Source organism: Phalacrocorax aristotelis, chromosome 1 (genome assembly GCF_949628215.1).
Source record: "Phalacrocorax aristotelis chromosome 1, bGulAri2.1, whole genome shotgun sequence".
In the NCBI taxonomy this organism is placed as follows: Eukaryota; Metazoa; Chordata; class Aves; order Suliformes; family Phalacrocoracidae; genus Phalacrocorax; species Phalacrocorax aristotelis.
This window is the reverse complement of record NC_134276.1, coordinates 142,823,595-142,845,221: the sequence shown is the minus strand read 5'-3', so window position 1 is coordinate 142,845,221 and position 21,627 is coordinate 142,823,595. Positions and strand designations below refer to the sequence as shown.

The 21,627-nt window shown below is 41.9% G+C and overlaps 1 protein-coding gene and 1 long non-coding RNA gene across 5 annotated transcripts in view; one reads left to right on the top strand and one right to left on the bottom strand.

Annotated features, from left to right (window-relative positions):
* ARFGAP3 (ARF GTPase activating protein 3) overlaps positions 1-12,289 on the bottom strand; it is a 35,998-nt gene extending 23,709 nt beyond the window's left edge. The window contains exons 1-6 of one of the 4 annotated variants that reach the window (XM_075113114.1): positions 12,167-12,249; positions 8,405-8,470; positions 5,935-6,053; positions 4,678-4,750; positions 2,145-2,255; positions 1,688-1,819 (exon numbers count right to left, since the gene is read on the bottom strand). In XM_075113114.1, the coding sequence (XP_074969215.1) occupies positions 1,688-1,819; positions 2,145-2,255; positions 4,678-4,750; positions 5,935-6,053; positions 8,405-8,470; positions 12,167-12,235 (570 nt within the window). In that variant the 5' untranslated portion in view covers positions 12,236-12,249. Of the gene's footprint in view, positions 1-1,687; positions 1,820-2,144; positions 2,256-4,677; positions 4,751-5,934; positions 6,054-8,404; positions 8,471-12,166 lie in introns of all 4 variants that reach the window. The other 3 variants (XM_075113123.1, XM_075113133.1, XM_075113140.1) reach the window with 3 other exon arrangements.
* A 253-nt stretch (positions 12,290-12,542) lies between these two features.
* Positions 12,543-20,741, top strand: LOC142066118 (uncharacterized). The gene is made up of 2 exons (XR_012663611.1): positions 12,543-13,309; positions 18,454-20,741. It is a non-coding gene; the product is annotated as an uncharacterized LOC142066118 (long non-coding RNA).
* Positions 20,742-21,627: the final 886 nt, after the last annotated feature.

Here is a 21,627-nt window from a genome sequence, read left to right as displayed (position 1 = left end):
TATTTTTATTTTGCCCAAAGCAAAAAAAAAAAAAAAAAAGCCTGAAAACATAACACTAGCGATCATTTGAAAATTTTTTCAGAGTTGTATCAGTGTGGCCTGGTACCGATGGATTTTCCCACCTAGTCTCAGAGTCCCAAAACCTCTGCTACAGTTAAAACAGATTTTTCAGGATGCTAGCTAACATTTTTGAGCTATGCCTGATCTCAGGGAAGGCTGGAGGGCCCGCAGTGCCGCAGGTCTTCTTAGCATTGTGCAGAACAGGACATGATTTGCACTCCAAGGTTACTTATTTGCAAATCATTTCTTATGGTTCTTTTTACTATGTACAAAAGATACATGACCAAAAATAATGACCTCTGTCAAAAAGGTTCCTGAATATGCAAAAAACTTACCTCATCATTCAACAATCAACTGATTCAGTAAGTTAGAGATGAAATTTTTAAAAATATGACAGGAGGCAGATGGTTGGTACTAAATCTAATTATCTGAATAATTTACTTCAGCAATTTAGATAGAACATAACCACTTAAGCTTGCATATATTATTTGAAAATATATTTACTAAAATTTTAAAATAATAAATGCATAATTAATATAAAACAATTGGGTGGAATCTGTAATTGAAAAAAGATAATCACAGTTCTTCAAAGTGCCATTTGGGGAACTTGCCGTCAACTTAAATGCACATGTTTTACATCTAAAGCTGTTTAGCAGTTAACATAAATATTCTCTGAAGTTAGTGATATGACCTATATTGTCTGTAACATTCCTAATATAGAATTATTATAATCCATTACATTTCATGCTATTTGATGCATAGATGCTTTTCTTTTAATTCCAACTCATCTGATCAATTTCAAATGTTAAAGTCACGGACTTTTAACAAGCTGAATTAAACTATCAAAACGTGCTTTCTGTGTAGGCAGAAGAGAACTGCTGTCAAACTTATTTAACACCTCAGTAAACTAATTCTGCATACTTGCTAATAAGCTCTTCCTGACAGCTGCCCAACTTAAGGTTTTCATAGGATGCATGGAATGTTTCACCATTTTTAAATGGAGAACAGCAAGTTCATGACATATATAACCTGCTAATTTTTCAAAAAATTATTTTTGTAGGAAAAAAAGCAAAAAACACGTGTACCTGTTCAAATCAAATCCCACTTAAATCACAAATATTTTCTAGTTAATTCTATTAGCACTTTTATATTTTTACATGCTATACTTCTCAATAATAATTCAGTTCCAGAAAAGCAAAAGTAAGACCATTACATAGTTCACGGAGAAGTGCTGACATTTTTTATGCCATACCACTAAGACAACTTTGGAACACACCTGCAAAACAAAGCTGTTTCTGTTCTCAAGAATACCTGTAGTTTCTGTCTGGAACTCCTCTAAGTTACTGCAAACGTAACAACTAATGTTTTGACTAACCCAGAAGTGATCCTGAAATATCAGGCTGAGCTCTATCTTAATATTTTTTTTAAAAAAAAAAAAAAAAAAAAAAGAAAAAAAATAGCTGCAAATAGTTTACACCCCAGCTTGCCTATTCACTGCTATATGTATCAGTACCACTCAAAGACATATAATCTTTTGCACTACTTATTATAAAGGTAAAATGACCGTAGAGGGAAAGAAGAGAACGTTTTTCAGAAATCTAAACAACATAGGACACACACTACTCACATCAGTACCGTACTTTCTTGTTGCTTGAGTTGCAAGCAATTTAATCTTCTCCTTGTAAAGCTGAGCACCACGACTGTTATACTTTGCATTGGTATCATTTGTTGTGCACCCATGTTGATGGAAAAAAGCAGACTATGAAGCAGAAAACAGAAAATGCTATGAGAAACAGGTTTAAAACCTTATGGCATTTAACATAAAAATCTATTGCAGTGCAGCAAAATACTCTGCTCCCCTATCTAAATTTAATCTTTGAAGTTATTAAGTCTATGTAGACCTCCAAAGTAAAAAGAAAACTCCATTCTGGCAACTTCTCTACATCTAAATAAAACAACAGAAAAAACAAATACATTAGTGGGACATTTTAAAAGCATATACAAACACAAGCTCCCCACCATACACAAAGACTCCTAGGTCTGCAACGAACTGTAGAAAGGAAGAGGTAATTGATTGCCAATACCTGTGCTTCAAAGGACATTCCTGATAGTCTAAGAGTCATTGCTTGGCTTCTTCTCTTGCACGAACAATGTATGTTCAATAGTATCAAAATGACTGTATGAAAATGGCCTTCCTTCGAAGAAAAGTACATCTATATACATATGTATGTATGTACCTATATATATTTATATGCTTGCATATTTATATAAAAGTATCAATGAAAAATTGTGTTCATATTTAGGATCTTAAACCAAAAGCAAATCAATACACTTATATCAAAGTTCCACAATGTAGAGAAAAAGAGGGGCGGGGGGGAAAAGTTGTTTGAAAGATGAAGACGTGGAAAAGCTGGGCATTTTTTCAGTACCTAGAACTGGCTAGCAAATCACGTCATACATTCTTGCACAGAACACGTCAGTGTTCTTACTACCTTGCTGTTATTACAGTAAAAGATACTAATCACGTTTCTGATAGGATCAGCAAATCTAGATAACCTACGGTTATGACCTCATACTATGCTTTGCAGTTGCAGCAATCTAGTGTACAAGTACCAGACTTTGTATAAAAATTAAGCAACAACCATGCAAGAGAGCGATAATGACAGCCAACTTCTGTGATTACAACAGAAACAGTTGTAAACGTCACAGGTACCAAAATTATTGTCCATCTTTGCATTTAAATATACACACCTATCAACTTGATATCCAAAGTTTTGGTTTTTTTTTTCTGTAAACCCTAATTCTGATCATCATAGAGATTTGTTCTGAAAACAAAATGAACTAAGAACACTTCAGATTTTCTAGCAATCTGGTATGTAGCTACAAAGCTCAGGACTGCCATTACTCAAGATTCAGCATCGCCAGGCAATTAGAGAATACAAATGACTAATGTTAATCTGATAGTGCTTCTAAACTGTAGTTAGTAAAAACAGAATTTGGTACTTAAATGGAATAAAAAGGGAATTATTTTTAAAATGCAATTACAGGAAAGATGTTAATTTTATTATTTAAATGTCCAGACATTTTACTAAACTTGTCTTTAAACTTTCAAGTATTAATCTTTCTAGGTAATCCAAAACAGGCTATTGTGAATTTGAGGTATTTGAGAGGTGGGTGTGGGTATATTAGACCTCTTGGTACAATGTATGATAGGAAACAGTGACATCCAAGCAGAAAGACAAAAAGTGATAGAATTAAATAGTAAAGGCTTATCATTAAACTTCTAGCAATATGCTTTCCAAGATTAACTGAAGTACTTTTCAAACTTTGCCACCTCTTCCTTCTGACTGCCTTAAAACCTTTTGCTAAAAATGAAAATATTTTTCATAAAAAACCTCCCTCTTCTGATTAGTCAATACTGTGATTTTCATGTACTAAGTGGGATAACAGAAACTTGGTAAGTAAAATCATTTAACAGAAGTATTAATAAAGAAAGGAGTAACTTAGAAAGGCAGAAGAAAAAGAGGGAGAAGATAACACTTCTCAAGAAGGCATGCAACTGCTCAGATCTGTAAGCCAGAGACAGCGACCTGCTGAATGCCTAATTTAAAAAAAAAAAAAAAAAAAAAAGGTTGATTGGAAAATGCAGAAATGGAAGATAAATAATAATGACCTGGATTTCATAATTCTTTGTATGGAAAAATTGGAAAAAAAATTAGAAACACCAGCAGAATATGGAAGTGTTAGACTTAAGGAAAGCAGATTCAGCAAGCTCAAAATTCTTAGGAAAAAGCCTATGGAAAGCAAGTTTGCGTGCAGTTTTTTAAAGAAACAACATTAAGGACAATGCACAAATGAAGAAAGATAAGGGGTAAGCATTCATGGAATTAGAATAAAAGTAGGAATTGATTAGGGAAGTTGCATGTTTCCTCACTGGGTGGGTCAACTTAGGGAAGCAAGCTCAGTTATTTCAATCTTTGAAAAAACATGGGAAAAAAGGCAAGATTCCAAAAGAGCTGACAAAGGAAAACATCCTCTTTTAAAAAGGAGATTGAGAAAAATACAACACTCAACATCAATTTACACAAATATTGTGTAAAAAACTTCCTTGTAAGTACATAAAAAATAAAGTTGGAAGTAACAGTCAACATGAATTGGCCAAAACAAAAACACTATTTCCTCTCTGTCAGTGTAGTATGTCTTATCCTGACTTCAGCTGTATGTCAGGTATAAGTCAGATCTTGACTTCAGTGTGACTCTTGACAGTGACATGATTTTTGGCATGATATTTTCATAAACCAGGTAAGGATATATGGTCACAGGAAAATGACCATAAGCTAGGTTTACAAGCTGTTGGAAAGACATCATTCAGCAGCTGTCAATATGTCACTGTTAAATTAGACATGTATGGACAAGGAATCTGATCTGGCATTTTAAGTGATTTTTATTAATGACTTCTAAGGGGGAAAAAAAAACATTTGCAGATTATACCAAGAGGAAAACGTTGCAAGTGTGGAGGGTGAAATCAGCATTCAGAAGAATTCTTACTAAGGACAGACAATAGCTTCCAAACCTAACAAGCTTCAATGTGCAAAGCAAATACTCAAGAGTACATACAGCATTTGCATTTCCTCCAACTTGCATGCATCTCAGCTGAAACCAAGACCAATTGGAATCCAGTTCTGTAGATCTAAACATAAGGAAACATTTTTAATGTTATTTCCAAAGTCATTTAAAATTTTTTTCTGTAAAGTGTTTATCTCCCCCCTTTTTTTTCTAAAGTGAAAAACATGCATCTATAGAAAAAAAGATCTGCAACAATACACAATGTGTAAAATAAATTAACAAAGTCATGTAGAACTGCCACAGTTTTTCAAACTGTAAGTTTGAAAAAATTGCACCCTCTGGCTGACAGGTTTTTCCTTTCAAAATGCACTAGTAAGATACATTTTCAGGAATCATATTTGAACTCTGTCAACAGCAGATGACAATCACGTGTAACGGACAAAGCGACAATTCAAATGTCGTATCACGACAAAAATTTGGGGCCCAGTGAGTATGAGAAGAATTAATACTGTGATCATTAGGAATGGATTTTTGAGAGGCCTCTTGTATACAGTGAAAAGGCAGCAGAGGAAGACTATGGATTTAAGTTGATGGAAAATGGCTGCTTTTATCTGCAATCCATTCTTGAATGCATTGCTCTCACTCACTTCAAGCAGAACCTTCTGTTTCAAATACGTAATTTTTGATTAGGCCAAAAAGGCCTCCAGGCCCCCAGTTAGGACACTCGCCTGATATGCGACAAGCTCAGGGTGCTGATTTACTGCACCAACTGATTGAGCTAAACCGTCGCCAAAGAGGGTAGCTCCTTACACTACCCCAGTACTAGCAGTCAGGTGACACCACAATGAACTACTTCAGGAAGCAAAGCTGGCAAAATGCTATTTAGCTCTCTACATTGGCGTGCTAGGGGGTCAGATTATCTTTATGAGCAATATGCTGCTGAAGATGATAACCTAACGTTTGCCTCGGTCTTGATTTAGAGGAATGATAAAACACTTCAACACGCTTCCTCGGTTCTTCATTTTCATCATCTTCAATGTAGAAACAAATCTGCCAACAAATGTGCACTACTAAACACAACAAGCAGGTGAAGGGGACGGTGCATGGTATAAATTCTACTGAACCCTACCTACTTACCTAACTCCCAAGCAGCTATCAGATACATCAAAGCCAATACAAACATTAAAAAAGTCTGAATCAGTATAGTTGAGAGAAGAATGGGTTTTCCTCTCCAAGCAGCTATTTGAACAAACAAACAAAAACATCAAAAGATGCAGGTTTTACTAGAAAAATATAAGAACTACTCACCGAATGAAACTCAAATGAACACCAAGTGATCGATGAGTTCCTGAACAATCAATACAGAGAAAAACTCCATATGTTATGCTTGCCCAGCTAGGGTTCTTCGCTCCACAATCAAAACATACCTTAAAGAAAATGAAGATCAGTAAAAGGACTTCAGGATAACCACGTCTTATAGCTGTATTATAGGTCATGCTAACACCTTGTGATGAAGTGATCAAACTTAATTAACTCATCCTTACAGCATCTGGTGACATGACAACTTCATATTATCCTAATTTTATAAATATAAAGAGGAGTTATGCAACCTGCCCACACTTGTGTGTCTTCAACTAGTGTGTGACATCACTTTTGTGACTTTGACTCCTAACTAGATAGGACTACATGCCTTTCCAGTTTCTGACTATAACCAGTGTACACATGGGCCACAGCTTGAGAAACCGTGGGTCAGAGAACCCACATCAGTGTAGGTCAAACACACATTTAACACACTACTTCCAGCACTACTGAAATATGAAAGTGTTTAAGAAATACTTTCCCAAGGGCAGGTTCTCTTCCTGACATACCACTGAGTCTACTCTTTCTCCAACTGCAGTTATCAGCAGCACTAATGACATCATTATCTCCTTTCCTATAGAGAATCCTTGAACCTTAGAGCAAGTCTCTGAAATCCAGCAGTGCAAAGAAAACGTTCATGCTGTGTATTGCTTAGCTGAGCACTCTCTGCCAGACATGACTATTTGTATCATGTAGCACACGTGTATTGCCGTATCAACCTTTTAACTGTCCATATCATAGACCATTAAAAAAGCAAATATGCCTACAATTATTGTATAGACAAACCCAAGAATTTCCTACCCTCTGCCACCATGTTAAACTTCTAACATTCATCCAAAACTACGTGAGGTATCTGTGTCTACATCTCATACGCTTTGCAGGTCTGCAGACCACAACTTTCAGGTCCTGCTTCAGTTATTCTGAATTTTTTACTTCTTTGGCCAAGGAAAGCAAGAACAAAAAATTTATCTGATACAATTTCACTTTCAAATGCAACAAAGAACAAAAATTTAAACAGAAACATCTATTCCTAGTTAATGCCATGTACACACACCTAATCCTGTATGAAAGCACTTGTGGTATTTATAAAGGCTGCAAAGTAGTACTTCTACAGTAAAAGCACCCATCTATAGGTACAGTCAGTGGGCATCTACTAAGAAATAACTCCACGGAGAGACAAGCTTTTACACACAAATCAATGGCGTTCTGATCTGCAACTTTATCCTTTAGCATCCTCCTATAAATCTACTGCATCCTCAGATAGCAAGGGAAGTTTTAGCTATTTGCAGAAAGGAAAAAAAAGAAAAAACAACTTTATTCCACTTTATTCCAAGTCAGCTGGGGACATATGGAACACCCTACAAGCAGGCCACAATGCTTCCAGCACCTCCTTGTCAGGCTGAAAAAAAAAAACCCCAACAGGTTAAGAAGTCTCCTTGCTAGAAGCTCCATTCATACAACTAAATAGAGATTTCCGTCTCTATTTTTTTGTACATACCCAGTCAAACAAGCCCTGAGTTTGCACTCAAGTCAGCTCACCTATCTTCCACCCAAATTACAAGTACGTGCCCAGAAGCTCTCTGAGACTACACTCAATCTAGTGTGGGTCTATTAAGCTGTACAGTTTATCAGGCACAAGCAAAGTCCACCAGCAGATCCAACATTAGCTCTTCCAACACACCAGCATTTTAAATCTGAGCTTCAGTTAGGCTAATGAGTGGTAACACAAACAGAAAGCATGGAGGTCACAGTTTCTGTGTGTGCAAGTCCCCTTTATCTTTCTACATATTTATGTATCCCACTATTGTACGTGGAAATTGGGTCATTCACTAACATACAGCAGAAAGAAGAAATAAGACAAAAGCTACACAGAATGAGCGACAAAAGGAGGGGTTAGAGGGAGGCCCTGAAACAAGCACAAAAGGAAGAATGATATACAGGGAGTTAGGGAAAAAGAAGAATGAGTAACTCTTCATGTATGCCATATGCTAAGAAAGCACACAGCCTTAGTAGTCAGAACGCATTATCTTTTTCCCAATTCTCTCAATTCTTTAGAGTAGCTCCTTAAAAAACAACATGAGCCTCATCTTCATGTTAACTTGGCTGTTTTCAGGCTTTTTCTTACAAGGCCAAAGGGATGACAGGGACAAAAACCCAGAATATTCTGCTTGAAACCAAAGCAAACAGAACAGCCCTGATCTTGCTTCTAATATAGGAGAGCAAAGCCGAATCAGAGTTGTGTGTCTTGCAGAAATTCCCTGGAGCATAAATGGGAAACAAGAATCTTGATTATCAGCGGGTGGTTAAAAAAAAATCCCATGTTTAAAAAAGTTCAGTTATAAACATCCCTAAAGATCCACCTCCCCAGTACAAGTGTAAACACTTCTTAATTTCAACATCTTAAAGTCAATTGCATCACCTTGGAAGCTAGCTGCCACAAAGCAGTATCTTCATTCATGCAGGACTCTCTATCGTCTACCAGAACCTGTGAAAATTATTCACGTGCATAAAAACCATAGCTTTTAGGATTGCGATACAAGTAGGAACATCTGCTTATCTTGTGAAAGTAATAAGAACTGCCATTTCCATCACGTTATGCAACAGAAATAGAAGCATGTTTCATTCACATTTAGACTCACTTTGCTTAGTTTTCTCAATTTTTAAAGTGTGTTCCACCACATAAATTTTAACAAGAATTGGAAAAAAAAACCCCAAAATCAAAACCAATTTCAGAGCTACCCTACAAAATCGTTTCCGTAGCAAAAACAGATAAAGTGGATTTTCTTTATTGATTTAGGCACAACTAAGATATCAAAATCATTATAAAAATAAGTTTGAAGATAAGCTGAAATAATCTATTGCTTTTAAAATACACTTGCATTCCTTTTACTTATTTTGTGTTAAAGCATTTCAGGACAGCCTAGATTCAGCAACAGGCACTTTGAAAAAAAAAAAAAAGAACCCCAAAAAAAAAACAAACCACACACAGAAGCCCTGATTGAGATGTTTGTACCAGAGCAAACGCAAAGACTCAGGTATAATCCACAGCAAGCAGTTGTTAAATCATACAACATCCACCTTGAACAAGATACCTATGTTAATAAGTACATACAATATGTTGTTATTGGATATGGAAATGTAATAATATATAGCCTATGGGAATGTTAGTTTTGGCACTTCAGAACAGGTGAGCAGGTTCAGCAGGCTTATCCCTGCAGTCATGGTTACGTAGACGCTTTCAGCCTCCCATGTAGCAGGGCTACTGCCACCGGCTGGCAGCTCTGCAGCTCCTTGTGCTTGCCATTCCTAGCATGCAAGGCTACCATACAGCTGCATCAACACTAAACCAGCTAAAACTCAGGAGGCAGTTTCACACTCGGTCAAAGGTTATCCAAATCCAAGCAGCTACTCCCTTAGTTACCAGCCACCATACCCAGATACGCTTTCCTTCTTCTCTTGCATCAGCAATAATCATCACACTTGTTGATCCCACTGGAAACCTGGACTGCACTGCTTTGACTCAGAGCAAAGGTAGGTCCAACTCACATCGCAGCCACATGACCAGTAATGCCAATGTAAGGGAGGGAACAGGAGTGTTTGCCACAGGGAGGTGCCAGGACTGCCCATTTTGAAAGTGTCACAGTGTTAGAATGATTTAAGTGAGACATGATGTATTACACACTACTCCAGGGCAAAACCCCCACCCTCCACCACCCACAACACATGCTGTAATAACAAAACTGAAAAACTGATAAACCAGCACCACAACATGCATACTTAGTTTTCAGCCAGTTCAGATCCTTGACCACAGTCTCCAGAGACATGAATACTACCATCAACAAAAGAAAAGAAAGAACTGGAGAGAAAGGAATGAAAAACTACCACTTTCAGAGGAACAGATTTACGCCAGATTAAAAGAGATAGTATGGCACAGCCTCAGGGTGCAAGTCTTCAAAACAAGTGCGCTTTACAAACATTTAAGTTAACGATACTAGGTAGCTTAGGGACTACGAGCGTTTTTGTACTTACAAAAGACATCCGATTTAATAATTGTAACATGTTTACATTGTCAGACAGTGCTATATTACATAGTACCCAAACACACAACAAGAGCTCAAAAGAAGCTGTTTCTCATACCATACAAAGCAAAGGAAACTAAGATCAAATTAGATATGTTAATTTCAAGACAATTACTCAAATATCAGTTTAAACACACTATAATCCCCAAATTAAACAGCACATTTATTTAAATGAGAATTATTTTCCTAAACTCAGTGCACTAAGGACTACTGCAGAGCACCCAGTACAGTGTAAATGTACATGCCTGCTTATAGTAGGCAGTCAGCAAGCCCAGACCCTGCACTGAAGAGATACCAGTGCTTTCTAAATTATATACATAAACAATACAGTTAAAGCATGTTACTAAGCTTTTAATACAGAACCTTTCCAGTATTTGCATTCCTTTCCCACATCTCACATTTGTCAGCAGAAAAGCGCTATAAGTAAAAAAAGGCGGACCGCATAAAAAGAACTCAAGAGAAAGGAAACAAAACAAGATGTAATCAGACACAAGAGGATAAACTGATGACAGCAACTTAAGAAGACTGGTCAGATACCAGGGCATGGGGGAGCTGTAAGATATAAGTTGCTGCTGTTTCCCACTCCCGCTCTCCTTCCTGTCTCTACAGGTCAACAAGACTGGGCTTCACTGCAGTGTTAATGAGTTCTCTGCACCTGAGCTACTTCTTTCAAACTGACCCAGTGTGAATGGCAGCACACACTGTGCCAATATTGCTTTGTCAACATTGGCACTAAGTTTTTCCATGGCACCTGACATGACTGCAAGGACAGACAGATATGCCTGAGCAACCACAGGTACCACCGCCACCTTACTAAGTCTAGCTCAGTAACAATCAGTTCAGAACTGTTCGAGGCACTCCATCCTTGGGTTTTCCATCCTCACCAGCTATGGGCAGTACCTACTCATTCTCATGTGAACGCAACACAGAAAAAGCATCACAACAGCATTACAGAACTACTCAATCTCTTAGACTCATTGCCAGTGAATTTCAGGAGCCTGTAAAAGATCTTCTCTTTGACTCTCCCTGTTGGGACTACCACCTTTCCATGATGAACTTTTCACCCCATTGCAAAGGCAAGTTTTAGGAACACTTGTATTAGAAACTACTAGGTGAGTGTTCACCTTTGAGCTATGCTTTCCGAGAAACCAGGCATGTGTCCATTGCCTGCACCGTCTTAATGATTTGCGTTCAAAGCATGGAAGTCAGTTTTGGACCGAAGAGAGACCTCTAGATTCATATTCCCAGAAAACAAAACCACAGTGTTTTCTCGTAATTGTTTCCGAGTATACTTCTCAGACACGCTCACAGCGTGGATCGCAATGCCACGGAGCAGATGGCACTAAAAGGCAGCACAGCAGCACGTAGCTGCTGAAGGTAGCTCCGCCGCCTAACGCTTCTCCCACGTCACCCCGAGCCTGAGGCACCTTCCCCAGCTCCCAGCTGGCCACCCCGCACCTTCCTGCGAGACGGACACTCAGAAACCAACAGGGCTTTACAACACTGAAAAACCAAAGTCGCCACTGGACAAGTCCAATGCAATGAGAAAAGCAAGAGACCAAACTTTTATCACCACAGAAGCAGCTATGCCACCACGGGCTTTGTGTCTTTGATTAAAAAAACCCAAAATAATGAAAAAAGGAGAACACACTCAAGACTACGTTGTCCCTCTTTTGGATCTTGCTTTTTATTTTTAGCTGAGCCGAGCTGACCCTCCTCCCGGCAATCCTTACGCAGCGGGTACCCGAGGGGAGCTGCGCTTCCCCAACTAAAGGCTTAACCCAAAGGGCCCGGCGGACCCCGCCCGCGGGCCGGCCGAGCTGCCCAGCCGACGGCGAGGCGGGCTTCCCGCGCTCCCGGGACGGCCGCCCCCGGGTGCCGCTGCTCGCCCGGGCCCCCACCGCCGCCGGGGCCCTTCCCTCCCCTCCCCGAGGCCCCCGGGCAGCCGGCCCGGGTCGCCGGGGGCTTGGCGGGGCGTGGCGGACCGCGGGCACTCCCCTCCCCGCCCCGCCGGCAGTGCGACGTGTCACAACTGCGGAGCGCAGCCCTTGCCTTGCCTTCCCCCCCCCACCCCGCCCCGGGCCCCGGCCCGGCGCCCTCACCTTGTTGGTGGGGACGGCGCGGAGCCGCTTGAAGATGGCGGCGATGTCCTGCTTGCTGGGCTCGCACATGGCGCCGGGCGGGGAGGAGGCGTGAGGGCTGCAAAGGAGAGCCGCTGCCGCCCTTTCGCTCGCTCGCAACGCCAGGACACCCCACGCCGCCGCGGGACGCTCCGCTCCGCCTCGCCCCGCCCCACGCGGGAGGCGGCCCCGGCGGGGCGCGGCCTGCGGTCGCCGGCGTGGCGAGAGGGGGCGACGCTTCCCTCCCCCGCCGCCTCCCGGTTGCCCCGGAGACGAGCGGCTCTGCTGCGTCAGCGCCTTCCGTTGGGCGCTCCAGCCGCCGCGGGGGACGGAGGGGAGCGGCAGCGGGGCAGGAGGCGGCCGGCCTGGGGGCGGCGGGGGTTCCGCCGTGAGGAGGGCACTGCACGGCACGGCACGGCACGCCACGCCGGCCCCGGGAAAAAAAAAGCCGGCGGGAGAACACCGGCAGCAGCTCCGCTCTCGGCCTGTGGAAGAGCTGTAGGAGCGATGTTCACCTCGAACCAGGTGAGAGAGGATGTTGTTACGTCTGTGAACAGACCCGTTTCTGCCCTTGGACTCAACAAGTACGTTGCAAGCGCCCCATAAACATTTTGGTTAAAACCGTTGTTCTCTCTCTTCGCCAGCCTTAAAGTAACACAGCCGGGGACAAGTGAGTCAGCGCAAAAGCAGCAGAGCAGAAAGACAGGTTTTAATTGCTTTCGGAAGCGTGTTCAGATTATAAATCTGAAATCATAAAGTCTCTCAGAACAGGAAACAGAATAATAGAAATATAATCAGGAACCATGCAACATACTGATCCCCCTGCTTTGAAAAGCCTGAGTGCCTGAACCACACTGGACTGAATTTGGTGACGTGCAGAGAGCTTCCCTCACCGCTCCCTCACGCTCCAGCGCGCAGGAGGATTATCACTTGGAGCATGAAGCTCAGCAAAGGCAGAGACAACACTTTTGCAGTGACACTGGCTAGGATGCGGAAGAGGTGCTGCAGGAGCCACTCCAGGTCCCTCACGGTCAGCACTGAGCTAAAAGATACTAAGTCCTTAAGGGTGACCCTCGCAAAACAGCACAAAGACATTGTGGCTCTACAGAACTCAGCTCAGCAGTGGTAAGATGATCCATGGCAGGATCTTCAGAGCTTGGCATCTTAGCACTCTCCTTCAGAGTCTGTCAAGGCTTACAGGGCTGTACCCCCTTCTCCCTTCCTCTTCTGACATATGCACTCTTACCTGCCTAGTTATCCATATATGGAAAAAACCCCAGAATTTAGACAAAATTCCTGTAATTCTATCATTTTCTTTCAGAACAGCCTAGGTTGGAAGGGACCTTTAGAGATGTCTGCTCTAACTTTGTTAAAAAACAGGGCCACAGACTGAGTTATCTAGCTAGCTAAGTAGTCAAGTTCAAGGCTTTGCATGAAAATCTAGCTTCAGCCCCTCGGCCTCAAACCTGCATCACCTTCAGTGTCTCAAGCACGAGGTTTGCTGTCTCCCATAATCTAACCACCCCAGTTCTTACCGGTTGATGGGGAGGTACTTCAGGGTGATGAGACCCATTACTGCCTCAGTTCTGGCCATGCTCAATGAGGCCGGGACACAGCAAACACAGTCTTGAGTGCTGGTTCAGGGCTTTCTGCTGGAGCATATGCTGCAGGCTATCCCTGCACTGGGCCCTCAGCACTTGTGGCTCAGAGGCACACCCCGGCCCTGTGGTGCCTTGCTGATCACTAGGAGTCAAGTCACTGTTATCCTGACAAGAAGCTGAATGCATGACCATTTTACTCCTCAGAGTGTGGACATTTGCTGGCAGCAGGCCAGCAACCTCTTCACTCCAGATTAACTTTGTTCACTCTGGCACTGTCACGGGTAGGGGGCCTGATCAAAGTATAGGATAGCTGTCCCAAAATCCATCATCTGTGTGCATATAGCCAAGTAACATTGGCACTAGACTTAAAACACCTGAGCCTGTAGAAGCCTAAGTTGTTGCCTATTCCATGCCAACAAATATAATCACCTCCTTTCACAATCACTTGGGATCAAAAAATGCCTAGCAAGAGACATCCGTTACAAAGTGAAGCTTACATTTCAGGGAGGCATGGCCTGCGTAGTCGTAGGTGCTCCCTACCATGCGCTCCCTTCGAGAGATACTGGCCAAATCTCATCTAACTGCATGAGGATTGCCAGCCCAGCCTACAGCTGCTGGCCTCGCAGGAAGAGAGAGTTGCCAAGAAATTTCCACAAAGGAAAAAGAAGAGTCCATAACATCACCTTTGTAAGTACTGTTAAAAAAACCAGGAGGGGTACAATCTTGCCAGTTCATTGGAACAACTAACATAAGATTGATCTGCCTGGCATGATCCTAGAAAAGGATGATCTTACTTATCACCCCATGCTTTCCCCTGCTGCGCCGCTGCCTCCCCAGGCAATGGTGCACAAAGGCAGCTAGCTCCTGCCACTGCAGCAACCTGGGAGACCCACACTATACCTTTGGGAAGCACAGGCCAGTAACATCATGTAGGAGCTGGTTCTTCTGTCTTTTGCTGGCCTCCTATTTCAGGAAGTCATACCTCTCTCCTTATGAGTCGGGGTGCTCCTCGCACACACAGCTCCCAGGTTTCCATCCAGGAGGTCAGCAGCATATCAGCCCTTGACAGTGTTCAGAAACACACTGCGCTGTCCCCACCTGGTCTCACACAGTGCCTCTGTCCTAAGGCCATACAATTCAAATAGGTGGATGTGCACACTAAACAGATTGCGGTTGCCGGCTGCAAGCTCAGCTGATGTGCACGCTAGACAGATTCCTGTTGCAGAGCGCAAGCTCAGCTGATTGCTAGGAGATGCATTCTCAACAAGATGGAAGAAAAGCATTTAGCATATGCTTATGAACCTGAGGGAGGTAAGCAGGTCCTGGAGGTAATCTTAGAGCAGCCTCTAGTTTCTGGGAGAAAGGTTAATATAGCACATGGAGGCAACAGTAAAAGGCAGGCGTGAGGTGGTCCATTGCCATCAGGGGGAAGGCAGTGCTTGTAATTCACTGGCTGGTCTGCACATTGAGTAAATAAAAACACACCACACCTAACCTTCAAGGGTGCCTATAGACAGGGCACTGGAGCATGCTCTACTTTGGCGAGCAGCTGTTACATGCAGTGCAGGTCCTTACGCAGACCCAGTAGCAGACCAGCACCGTGAGCAAGACTGACTCCCCTGGTCTGACATTGCTTAGGTCCTCAATCCTCACCACGTTTTCATCTTCACAGAAAAACTGTCCAAGGAGCACAGATTCCTTTCCTGGTCCTGTTATCCACAGCACATTGTGCTGTCATTTTCTTTGTCCATGAGAAAGAATACCCATTAGTTCAAGATATTTTGGAAACAGCCTCCATCTCTTATTCACCCCTAATAGTGACATTGCTCAGTCCCAGGGGAGAAGCAAAATAGATTCTAAATAATGGAAACCATCAGAATGAGCCCTGAGAGGTGATAAATGTTTCCAGGGAATAGACGTGTGCCTCTTGTTCTGCAGCAAGTTTGTGGTTTGAGTGGATTGCAGCAAGAGGGAAGGCATAGAGAAAGAATAGCAGTGGTGGGAAAGCAGACCACAACTGCTGCTTTGCCAGTTATGCCTCAGTGTAGTAATGTCATGTCCAAGAATGTCCAAAATACATGTATTTCGATTCCCAGTGCACACAGAACCATTGAGAAATTGCTTCCATGCCAGCTGGTCTGACAAACATACATGGAGGAAGACTGCTGTATGTGTACCCTCAAACAAATGCCTGGCAAGTACAGCATTCCCTAGGCAGGCCGTATTACAAGCCCTCTGATCAGGTGCAAATGCAGAGCAATTCTTTGCCAGCATACCAGAGTATAACACCAGGTGTTGCTGTTTCACAAATCAAAACCCAAGGGCTCTTTTCTTACTAACAACCCAGAACACAGTTCTGATTTTATACAAAGAAAAGATTTCATGATGAGGAGAATCAAACGTTGGAGCAGTTTTCCCAGAGCAACTGAAATCTGTCCTTGGAGGTTTTCAGGACCCAACCAAAGTGCTCAACCTGCTTCTAATTCAATGTTGACTCCACTTGCAGCACAAGGTTGGATTGGAGATACCTCCTCCCTCTATGATTCTGTGCTAATACTTCCTTCTCTGCATACCCAGGCTAGGCCTGAAGCAGTTGTCCCTGTAATACTTTGTTTATAGAATCAGAATCATTCAGGTTGGAAAAGACTTTAAGATCATGAAGTCCAACTGTTAACCCACACCCAACTTCTGGGTGCCAGAGCTTCTCCGTGAGCTGATACAGCAGAGGCAAAGCAACCTGCTCCAATGCTTTCTCCTACTCCCACCTATCCAAACACCCCTACAAAAGCCTCAGGCTCCCAGATCTTGCCAGACAGTCCTGCCAGGATGTGTGAATGCAAAGAAGGATAACCATTCAGGATGATCCCTCTAGAACTATGCGTTCTCTAGGTCTTTGGCTGATTCAGTAACCAGAGGTAGGTACTTGCATCTACGTGCTGTTGTGCGGAATTACAGGTTCAGTGGCCACCTACTGTCTCACAGCTCTAAAACATGTGCTGCCATCTCCAACCTTCAAAGCTTTTAGTTCGGTAAAATTCTGTTAGCGCTGTTCTTCACTTATCAAGCCTCCTATTCTTTGCTTTCTCCTCACACTGCTGCTGAGAAACAGCAGAATATAGGTGTAGTCACAGGTCACACAAGGTACATCTTCATTACCCTCCCAGGGCCAAAGGTTCCCTTAGAACCAGAGGACACGTATGAATTGCGCTTGACGCCCTTTGGAAGACTTGGGCACACTGACCAAAATTTGTCACTGCTCACAGCTACAAGTGCATGATAACAATGTTGCCTTGTGACAGTTGTAGCTCAAGAAGTTTTAGGCGTGTCCCCCTGCAAAGGATATCCTCAAAGACACAACATAGTCCCAGACACGTATCATTCCAGTACAAATAATCCATAAAGAAAATATCTTCTCTAGAACAGAAAGATCAAGCATCCAAATGCCTACGCCTGCAATATGGTAATGAAGTTTAGTAACATTAAAAACCAGCTGAAACCAGTTCAACACATCAGTAATACATTTTTATTTAGTACTAATGCACTGTTTGTACTGATAACATCAAGCAGCATAACCACTTCAAACAGGTGAGGTTTCTTGGAGCTTCCCACTCTTGAAAGCAGTCTACGTCTCAACAACATGGCCCAGTACAAAGCCAAACAGTTACTAGACTGTAATTTACAGACAACCCCTCTGCACACTCAATACTCAGTTGTGCTGAGGTCAGCCTGCTTGTAGTAGCAATGCAAGGGACTTGCAAAAGTACAGCTGGAAGTAGCATCCCTTTGCAAAGCCCACCTACATTTGCCACACAATACCATTTCATCTATGCCAGGGCAATCAAATTTCAGTGTTTCCTGCATAGGGGTTCTAGAAATACCTATCACCATAGCCCTTCACAACTGCTATGGTTGTTTACCTCACGGGGTTGGAGATTTCATGGGTCATGCAGAAAGGTGATCTAGCTGAGGTAACAGGTGACTTGGATTTTCAAAAAGTTCATGCAAATGTCCCTCATAAAAGCTGAAGTAACTGGTTCTTTCTGGAACTGATCACAGGTTCTCTTTTCTAAACTACTTCATTTAGATCTGTATGAACAATAGTGTGTTCAGTTGTTGCCAAAGCAATGAACTGAATTTTCAAAATTATGAGGAAAGGAGTACGTTTTTCTTATTTCATAGGACCAAAAGACACAGCTTGTTGAAAGCCAAAAAGAATACTGCTGAAGTATCACTATATGCTATCCTGTGCCCACACCCTTCCCAAGGCACCCACTACATACCACTGGCACAGACCTCATCTAACCTACTACTGCCATTCTTACAGAAGCGGTTGCACCTTCTGAAGCTTGGACGGGTGCTCAGTAGAACTTTCAGATGCACGTAGGTACTCTCCCCTGAATGGAAGGTTCAGGAAGCACCTGAAGTATCACACAGGAATCTGAATCTCTAACAAGAGAAAATAAGTAAAGCCGGCTGACAATGATACATACGGAGCATTAGCAGGTGAACTGCTGGGCCTCAAACACACTGAAGGTATTGTCTACTGCATTAATTACTACACAACCCTTCTTAGGTTCTGAAACTGCGGCTTATGTTTTAGTTCAAACAATGTGCGGAAGTAAAAGTATTCCAATAAAAGTGGTATTATCTCATATTCTCTCATTTCAGGAACAGAATCTACAGCTGCTCAAATTGACCACTAGGTACGCCTTCAGCCGCAATTAGCAAGCTCCCTCTTGTTGTGAAGTGAATGAACAATTTTCTGCCAAACCAGAAAGGCTGGAGAAAGATTAAGAAAATGATTATGTAACCTTAAAGTTATTTTAAAAAACAGATGCAACCCCAGGAGAACAGGAGGTATTGCTGCTGGACATCCGACCTTCAGTATACCATTCTCTATTCTCTCCCTTTCTTCTTGGTTTTAAAATAATACACAGCTAACAGAAATGTTATTCTAAAAATCATCCGAATCACATCAGATTAGTACAAAACCACCTCATTTATTGTTTTCTCTGAATTCCTACTAAAAGGCTCGGTATTTCCATTTTATTTCCAATCATTAAGTCTGCCTTAATTCTTGCTTTGCAAGTGTTATGAATAAAGACATAATTGGAAGAAAGAAGACATTAAAACAAAGAAAAATCAGCTCAGCCAGGGCGAGAACAGTTTCGGTGCATCAGACCAACTTCACAGACATCTCAAAAAGAGATAATAGCAATGGTTTGGTTTATTATACTGAGGGTATAGCTTTGCTTTTGGCATCTTGTATGTGTATACCAAATATCTTGTACATATTTTCATATTATATCTTACAAGTAAATTAAGAGGCAGTTTGGGGAAACTGTTCAAAGTTTTACTGTCAAGCTCTCAGCCTCAGAAGCAATAAATTAAGAGGAATTTTAATATAACTTTGGACTGTGCATCAGGAACTGCTAACCTCTGCACCTTCTCTAATAAAATAGCCTGTTATTTTCCTGAAATGACACTTTTGCTATTCCGTTTTATCTAAACGAATTCAGTGTCATCAATTACTGGAAATAAATACCAATATTACACTAAAAAACAAAGCACCTAATTAGTTAAGTGATCACTGCAAATACCCAGATTAAAAAGTCAACAGCTTTTGTGAAACAAGGCACTAAGTGTTTCCAAAGCAATCAAGAAATACTATGCAAATGGGAAGTATTTTATGCTGTAAGGTTGAAACATGCTCAGGGTTACAGCAATGTTCAGATAGCTCAATCAGTACAAGCAAATACACGCTAGTAAGTTTTGAAATATACCATTTCCCTTTAGAATTTTGAAGGAAACAAAAGGGACAGGATGGGGAGAAATCACATTCTGGACATTATATTCTCCTTTTATACACAGTAATTTAATCCTGTGAGAGTGAAATACACCTGCTTAAACCCAGGATAAACTTAGAAGGAAAATTTCTCTGCTGTTGCTCAACAGGCTTCATTACTTACTCTAACCATAGCAAGGCTTTTGACACAGCTTCCTGTAGTATCCACACAGCCAAACTGGTGGCTAAATAGACTGGATAGAAAAATTGTCCGGACTGTCAGGCTCAGAGGGTTGTGCTTGCGCATACAAAACCCAACTGACATCCTGAGGGGTTGATACTAATGCCTTTATAACCTGGATGATGGGGCAGAACACACTCTCGACAAGGCTGTAGATGATCCCAAAGTAAGAGATTATAGAGGGCTGTTGCTCAGAGGGAGCTCAACTCTTGAGAAACAGGTTGACAGGAACCTCATGAACACCAAAGGCAAATGCAGACTCTTGTACCTTCACAGTTACTCCATCTCAACAGGCTGGATCCTGACAGGATAAAAAAAGCTCTGCAGAAGACCTGGGAATCTGAGTGAACAACACAAATCAGCAGCATGTTCTTGCAGCAAAGGCAGCCCACAGCACACCAGGCTGTATTAGGAAGAGTGTGGCTAAAGCTACAGCTACTTAATGGAAAAGCATAGAGAAGATGGTGCTGGACTCTTAAAGGTGCACAAGCCAAGTGCAAGGGAAACATGAGAGATTCTGATCCATATAAGGAAAAAAGTTTCCTCACTGTGACAGTGATGAACCACTAAAACAGGTCACTTGGAGAGGTGGAGGACTCTTCATCCTTGGATATGTTCAAGACTCAGCTGGACAAGTCCTGAGCAACCTGCTCTAACTAGACCTGCTTTGAGGTTCCCTGGCTGGAGTAGGTAGCCTCCAGAAGTCCCTTGCGTTCTCATTCTAAATTTGGCTATGATAAGTATATTCAAACTCTATATATTTGATAGTGAGAGAAGATCCATGTTCTTAAAGCAAAATTCTCAGCTGAATTAATTTGTGCAAGTTAAGCAGCTGTCCATTCAAAATGAGGACAAAACTAGTAATTTTCATTTGACCAAATCCAAGTCTGTTCCCCAAAGTTCTTATTAAAGAGTTTAAAGTAGTTGAAATGGCCTGTTGTTTCTATTTGTTTGTTAGCAGTCAAATAACTTCTTAAAAATACTTTATTATTTTTAAAGTGTTTGATAAGTTTACCATTAGCTTCTGCTACTCAGTACGATGATGACTTCATTCAGTTTTGGACACCCTCCCCCCTGCACTAAGTACAAGATCCCGATAAACTTAAGTAAGTGCAGTGGAGGGATGGCAGGGGGCTGGAGCACGTGCTCTGTGAGGAGGGGCTGGGGGAATGGGGCTTGTTTAGCCTGGAGAACAGGTTGGTCTGGGGGTCCCAACAGCAGCATTCCAACAACCTACAAGGAGGCGATCAAAATGACAGAGCCAGACTCTACCCAAGCACAGCAGAAAAACACATAATGGTCACTAACTACAATAAGGCAGGTTCTAACCGCAAATAAAATGGGGAAAAAGATTATAAGTAAGCATTGTCACAGTTTGAACCAAGAGTTTATGACATCAGCCTTTGTGAGTTTTCCAGACTAGCTCAAAGGCCTGAGCAACCTGGTCTGAACGCAGAGTTGGCTGTGCTTTAAATAGGACACTGAACTAGAGACCTCCCTTGGTCCCTTCACTTGGATTCTATAGTGCCTTCACCAAAATGGACATCCAGCATAAAAAAACAGCACTTTATTTAGATTAAAAGATTCAGTATTGATGGAGGAGATGAGAGAAAAAAAAACTTTCAGCTAGCCATCACAAACACTACTACATTAACAAGAAAACGATCAAGTTTTCTTGTTAGCCAGTCGACAAGAAAACTATCACAAAAGGCAGAAAAGATTCAAATCGAAAAAAAAAACAATATCCAAGCTATACCAGACTTGACTATACCATAGAACGCAGCATCACAGTAGATCTTGCATACCCGTAAGAGAC